Source organism: Liolophura sinensis, chromosome 1, assembly GCF_032854445.1.
Source record: "Liolophura sinensis isolate JHLJ2023 chromosome 1, CUHK_Ljap_v2, whole genome shotgun sequence".
Taxonomy (NCBI): domain Eukaryota; kingdom Metazoa; phylum Mollusca; class Polyplacophora; order Chitonida; family Chitonidae; genus Liolophura; species Liolophura sinensis.
This window is the reverse complement of record NC_088295.1, coordinates 45,516,851-45,524,414: the sequence shown is the minus strand read 5'-3', so window position 1 is coordinate 45,524,414 and position 7,564 is coordinate 45,516,851. Positions and strand designations below refer to the sequence as shown.

The following is a 7,564-nucleotide window of genomic DNA, read 5'->3' as shown; positions in this document are numbered from 1 at the left end:
ATCGGAACCAAAACCTTACTGAATTAGCTAATAATGTTCAACAAGTAGTAAATCTACACAGTTGTTATTAAGTATTACTGCCTTCCTATGCTCATATACCCATCTCTTTTTTTATTTCTAAACAATGATGATCGGATTCCAAAAAGCGCTTAGTAAAACAGGACAGAAATCAAATAGCTAGCCCACATTTTTACGGAATACCTTCCTCGACAGATCAGGGGAACTTTGTTACGCGGCTGTCCCATTGAAATTTTCCCGCAAAATTTCCTCTTGCTATTTTGGAAAGTCGCTTTTTTGGCACCTCCAGTCAGTGGCCTGGTAGTAATTTGTTGTTTGTCATACTCTGTATGGTGATGAGCTATTCTCCAATGGTTTTACTGCGGAGCGCTAAAGTCTATCTTTCGGCTCAATTGAACTTAGCTGTGTAAATAGATACGGCAATCTGTATAGCTCCAGAATCGATTCATTCCTATCGAAATCCTGACATAGTGAGTACGCCGCTTTGGCTAGGCCAATACAAGACCAGCTACCAGTACGGCCGATTACCGTAAATCCATCATTTTCGGACCAAAAGCTTCTGTCATTGCGTTAGGCCACGGCTTAAGAAAGCTGCGATTTGGCGTTAAGTCCAACTTGACTGGCTTCCGGGGGCCACCTGCGGTGCGCTATCATATTAGAATTCCGCTGCAGTCATTCATAAATACCGGATATATCTCATATACACTCATTAGTCTTCTATCGATATTAAGTTGCCCGCAACACGCCTGGTGACGATCAACTCCTATTGCTTCGTTGGCTTATCTACGCAAGAGCGGCGTGTTTGTAACATCCCAGATCTTGTACGCATTGGTACCCCTTAACCCTGAACCAATACACCGGCTTTCGCTTGTCGTGTCTCAAAATGCAGATATAGCAGATACCTTAATAAATGGTCAGGGCTATGACAGAGTGTTTTAAGCCGGTGTGTCGGCTTCTACACGGGTCTCCCCTCAAAGGGATATAATCTTAAGCTATTTTCGGTAAATTCAATTTCCAATTTCTGTCACTATGGATCAATTTTGATCAATTTGGGAGTGATTGTCGTTGGCAGAGTTCTCCGTTATGCAGCCTTGCCACATAAAAAAAGCTGTGATAAGCAATTTCGCAGATAATTTCTTCTTCCCACTCCACTGGGGAGCTGCGGAAGAATAGGTCTTCCACCGGTTGCTTTCCCTGTGGGGGGGGGGGGTGAAATCGTGAAGTAGTATAGCGTCGAGTGAAAACGAGAGAAGAATCCAAGTAATGGACAGGAATTGCTTTGACAGTAGCTGGACAATTCACCGATACACAGCTGCCACAGGGGCGATCATCCATCCTTGGCACGTTTGGATTCACATCGAGGAGGCCTACTTTTGCATCGTATGGCCTTGAGCGGGCGTTTCCGCTAAGAGGTAAACAGGCCGTACAGAACGTGGAACAGCACCGAAAACAACACTCTGACCTTAATCTTAGCAATTAAAGTATAGACCAAAAGATCTGGGCCGATTCCACAAAATAAAGTTTTGACCGAGATGAAAATTTAAAGATTTAAAGAATTTGTATAAGGGCAAATAAAGGTCATAAAAGTTTACGTTTTTTCCACTAGGATACCATTTTACCTTTTAAACAAAGATGACAGAACTCTCAGAATGTAGCTCAATGACTAACCTAGATTCAGTCATGTTCGCAATGTTAGGTCAGATCAAGTAGTTCTCCGTGAAGTGACATACTTATAACCTACAAAGCTTAGTAATACTATAGTAGTTCTCTGTTACACTGTATGCTAAATTGCCGACATTCTAGTTCGGCGTTCTAGGCATTTCAATAATTTACGGCATCGGCTCCAGTCCAAATTCCTGTCGTTGCGCCCAATATCGACTCTGGTATGTAGAGCGATCCTGCTGAGCGTTTTACGACTTGAGCGCGTTTGGTTTTCGTCAGCAGCACTCAAAATATATCTGGTGCACCAGAACCAGATGCATATGCCTTTGTGACTTGAGTCTGTCTCCTTACAGGCCCAAGAAAATATACGATCCGGCCAGTCAAGGGAATTCACGATTGTAGAATACCTTGTGGATAAAGGTCCTGTTGGTTTGTCCACCTTGTGTTTATCCCAAAACATTTACATATGTTGTATCAGAATCCACAATCGCTGATATGCGTTTTTGATATCTTATCCAGAAAAAAAAAACATTATTAGAGAACGTAAGACGTTTATCAAATACATACACGCTAATCTTAATCTAATAGGTAACAGCCTATTGCCTATTGCATCAAAGTTGCTTTCAGCCAGCTCCGCTGGCGAAAAACGATCTGCTTTGAACCCTTTACGTCACTTGATGAGAGTGTGTGCTAATATCTTACAACCTGTAGATTCTTCGCGGTTAAAGTTTTGTAAAACGACGGTCGATTTTTTCTCGGCAAAGTAATCGTATGTCAGAATAGGCTTTTGGAGCTATATATCCACAATGTCCCTCAACTTGATCCCGACATTGTATGCTGACATAGAAACCCTAGTCGCTACTTTAGGACTGTAAGTGAGCGCAATGTCCAATCAGGCTCCAGGATCATGAAGCCATCTTAGACTTAAATCAAAATTTTAATCATTAAATTTGGTATGTTCCTTTCCGTTATTTTAGCTGAAATATGTGGTACAATAACTTAACTAGAATTTACGTTGTGCAGCAATATTTTGACTTTGTTACATCAAAAATAACAATTTTAGAGTGATTTAAAATTTTGACTTAAGTCTCAGATGGTTTCGTGATCCCTGGGTCCAGCACTAAATGTCATCAAGTAATTCACTTTCTGGATTTATGGCATGTATACATAACGGTTCATATCACCAATGTTGTTGTTTTGGCCTTTGTAACTTTTGAGTATTTGAAACATAAGACTGGTTTATTCTTTCTCAATATCTTGTAGAAAACAATATCTTGTGTTCCCAGAAATGGAAAGCACAGTGACTTTGCTTAAGAGCTACATCTCGACCAAATACATGCTGTGTTGTCCACATTCAGAAGGTGCTCCGCTTTCTTTCCAAGTTACATTGTTGGGGTTTTGTGCCAAGGACTGTGTGGGTTATGGGTGGAGTAAACTGATTGAACCCGACCGAAACATCCGTGGTTAGCCACAACTGATGGCTGGATATGAACAGGATCTGACTGGTTAACTGCTAGTGGTTCGGGTTTGTACATGTATACGCTAACTTAAGATTCGTACTCAGCATGTTTATGGTCATGAACCCCATACAACAACTTATAATACATATGACGGTGGTCTGTATATTGTAGATGGAGGAAGTCGATGTGTTGGCAGTAAATAACAGGCCATGGTATGTTATACTGACGAACTCTTCCACGTGACATACTGGCGGAAGGCAAGGTCTCCAGTTAACTTCATGTAAGACTACACGAAAAAGCTCCATCAACCGCTTATTCCACCGAGGGCTCTTGGACAATGGAATAGGAAAATCTTGAAAATTCCCTGTTCCAGAGTGGTAATGAACCCACGTCTCGTTTGACCACCATATTATGTTCATGAAAACACATACTAGAATCGACCAAAGGGTTCACCGATGAGTAACACCTCAGAATAAAGAAGAAGAGTCCCACATAATTGTTAAAACGTTTATTGTTCATCCGTGCAATCACAGATAGGCACGCCTTGCCTGTATAGATATGGAAGAATTATGTACAGAGATAATCTCGTGTTTTCTCGTGGCCGTATTCGCGCGATACAAAGCCCAATGAAATCACCAAGAATATAATACACATCTTCTGTCATACGTACCAACAGTACTTCGTCAATACAATATACAGGAACTTCAATATAGAAAACAGAACAAACTTGAAAAAAAAAATCCAACAAAATAATTAACTTAAAATCTTTAAAAACGAACACTCATCACATCTCTTTCGCAGGATTATGCTTCCCGTAAGAAAGCGGCTTAACTATATATCTCACAGCATTTTACAGTATAAAGCAAAGCATATCAAACCTTACCCTTTGAACCTTTCTAATCATGCGCACAGGCAAAGCGGAAACGCACTCACAATCGTTCTACCTCACTTCTAGTCACAGACAAAAGTATGGACAACCTTTCGGTAAATCGGAGAAATCAAAACTTCGGGTCTTGTTTGCGCAGAAAAAATATGCGTAATACTTCTATGAAAATGAGAATAAATCTTGAGTTTCACGTGAGCGTTTACGTGGTTCACAACATTTCATGCCATGTGCCTTCGGCTGCTATGTATCAGTAAGAACTTAAAGTCCTTGAATGCCAAAATTGTTCGTCAGCAAACGTTAGGATTAGGTAAAAGAACACCGTCAGTTTGTAGCGTTATAAAGGTGACCTCTAGCAGCATACACATTTTGATTTGTGTTAAGACCAATGAACTAGAGCATGTATATCTAGCCACGACTTAACAATATTTTATAAAGAACCATTTCAATGTGAAATTTTACTTTATGTATGGACTGCTCATAGCAAAAGCTAAGGTGAACAACAATCTTCTATCTCCACATGGTCGATGAAAAACGTGTCTCCTAAATTTATCCTCTAATAGAAACACTGTTATTAACTTAGTTCCATTGAAAGACCATTTGCAACCTCTGATACGACCATCTGTGCACACCCTGTCTTCTGTTATTTAGCCCATCAAGACTTTCCGTAAAAGTGCACATTCGCAATAACCGCGACATAGTACAAGAAGGAAGTCGTCCTGTATTCCAGCCCTTTGTTAAGCGAAAGGCCGAAGCTAAAAGATAGGATGTAAAAAGTTTGATCAACAGAGTGACTTCTATATCTGTTCGTCGCAGCTAAAAACATAGACGCATATACTATAGGGAGGCAGATATATTGCAACTATGATAAAGCATGGTTTTTTTCTGTTAAAGGAACTTATAGCGTGTTGGAAATTGTCCAGTGATTTTGTACCACTTTCCGTCACCTTCCCCACCCTGTATAACAGATTTGACATTCGCACAGTTAAAACAGCAAAGCAATGGCGCCGTTCGTCATTCGTTCCAAAGAAAGTTGTTCTCTCCAAGGGTGATTCCTGTAAGATATAACATTACAGGAATACTCCAGGGGGATTGTTTATAATGTTACAATCTCAGCAGCAGTCGACCACAAGTGACCATTCCGCCTGAGCCACAAGGCGTTCTGAGCAGGTTACCTCTGCAAGGTACCAGTGTTTGGTTGTCATGGAGACATGGCAAGATGCTTTTTGAGCATATATGGTATATATCTTCAGTTAAATTCTCTGAAATATAAACCATTTTTGTGTGGCACCAACTGAAAAGGCCTCATAATGATTTCAACCTATTCGAAAAGCGATAAAGCTTAAGTACATAATTCAGTTATAAAATGCATTTGGGTAAAATGAAAAACCACGACCGGATAATATTTGTCCTGATCGTATGCATGGTTTGCTCGCAACGCTTTGAAATTATTGAGGGCGGCATTAAACAGCCCACTGGGAGGTAGATATATGGACCTCAAAGGAAGAGGGTTGAGTATGGAAAATCGCTCACCTGTCACCGAGGAATCTGAGTTTGAGACTTTCCAGTTTCCTCTAACAACCCCTGCCAAAACCACAACTAATCATACTACATTCCACAATACGCTGTCCCAACTTTACCAACACAGTCATCAAAGTATCTGGTTGACATCCATCTCAAGTCTGAATTTTCTACACATTATGAATGACCATGGAGTCATATTATTAAACCTGTAGGTATATCTATATACATATCTAGGGAAGACTAGAAACACTGGGTTGTCGTTCGGGCACAAAACGTCTGACCAAAACTTTCAAGAACCAAGTCAATTGTTTCAGGTAACTAAACTCTGTCCTGCAGCACAGGAACCTTTTGTAAACGTGTTGGCGAAGGGAATTTCGTTTTCTGAATCAGCCAATCAAAAGCGTGCAGAATTTTTTTCAAATGTTTGGCTTCCGTGATTCCTATTTTGCGTAGTTCTGGCTCTTTGAAATAGAGGACCTGAGCCACAGACGAGACTCCCTGAACCGTGAAGGTGTCCGTGTAATTTGGCAGACCGATGCTGGAGAGGAAATCATGCATCGTCAAGAGACGGATGTCATACGGCCTCTTGGCCTGGTCGGCCTGATTGTCATTGGTAACTTTGCCTTCCGAACCTCCACCTGCTTGTGCACGAGTGTTCTCAGCAGTACTACTTCCGCCATCTTTTTTTAATGTGCCCGAAGATGAGGTAGACTTAAGTGAACCGTTGCACAGTTTCTTAGAATTGTCCACTTGTTGGGAATGACCAACTGTATTGCTCTCGTTGGAAACTCTAGATGCCGGCACTGGTTTGGGTTTTTTCTTGGGCGACGTATCTGAAAGGTCACTGGATGTGCTCTCTGAGATGTCAGAAAATGCCGCTTGGCCATTGTTCGTAGAGCCTACATTTAGGCTTTGTTTTGAATGTTTCTTCACATCTTGTCCAGACGTGTTCACTGTGACAATGTTTGTGGAGGCATCGGCAGTTGCGACGCGTTGCCGGCGATTGCTCTTGTTGGCACATGGCGACTGTTCCCCATTGGCCGTCTGAGCACAGCCTGACGTTATGGCACAAACTTCTTTATCTTCTTCTGTGAAATCCCTTTCTTCTCTTGACCCTTTCATCTGGCTTGGCTGCTTGCCTTCCCCAGGCTTCGTCTCACCGGCCAATCTACAGCAGGCCACACGGCTCAGTAGAGTTGTACTTTTCTTACAGGAATTGTCCTTGTGAGGTAGGTTGTCATTGCTGTCATAACATCCAGAGTCTCTAGAAGCAGGCTGTGAAGGTACCGTGGCCTGGGACAGTGAGGACACCGTAGCTGGGGACAGGCTGGATGGGGTGTCAGACGGGGTAGGGCAGGAGGCATCACTTCGAGTAGCACCATCTGACGCATCTGGGGCTGATGGAACGGAACAAGACAAATCAATGAGATATACACTAAACGATCAAATACAATAGTGCTTAGACCTGAGCAACGTGTAAATGTATAAATACTGACGTGATACCACTAATGTTGTCAAACTACTGGTTACCGTGTAACAATGTTTTACAAACTTAAACTCAATTATGCTTTGCAATTCTGATTTTTTGACATTTCCATTACTGTAAGCGATTGCACATGTACAATTTATCTTAAAAATCTATAAAACAAATGGAAATTTACAATAGCTGAAAAGGATTTCCTCGCATCTTGCACTCTCAAACCCAACAATAAGGGAATGGTTCATGTTAAGAGATAGAATGCCAAAACTTCGCCCAACAGAACGGCTTAAAGAGCTAAACGCGTCACCAAAACAAATAAGCAAGATTTAAAAACATTATCTAGACAACTTACAGTCATAGTCTATAAGAAGTTCTGCCGCAGTGAGCAGCTTAGCTCGTTGTTCTGGGTCATGGATGTTCAGCTCGTTCAAATCATCTTCAACAATGTCCACGAACGTTTCCAGGTGATCGTAACCATTCAGCAGAAACACTGCACTCAGGTGCTGAAATCAAACAATGACCACTTGATACTCTTAT

At 41.4% G+C, this 7,564-nt stretch overlaps 1 protein-coding gene across 3 annotated transcripts in view; it reads right to left on the bottom strand.

Moving 5' to 3' along the window:
- Window positions 1-3,662: 3,662 nt before the first annotated feature.
- Window positions 3,663-7,564, bottom strand: part of LOC135476497 (SAM and SH3 domain-containing protein 1-like) — an 82,945-nt gene continuing 79,043 nt past the window's right edge. For all 3 annotated transcript variants that reach the window (XM_064756536.1, XM_064756552.1, XM_064756543.1), the window contains 2 exons: window positions 7,380-7,530; window positions 3,663-6,944 (listed from right to left, as the gene is read on the bottom strand). In XM_064756536.1, coding sequence (XP_064612606.1) covers window positions 5,866-6,944; window positions 7,380-7,530 — 1,230 coding nt within the window. In that variant the 3' untranslated portion in view covers window positions 3,663-5,865. The remainder of the gene's footprint in view (window positions 6,945-7,379; window positions 7,531-7,564) is intronic.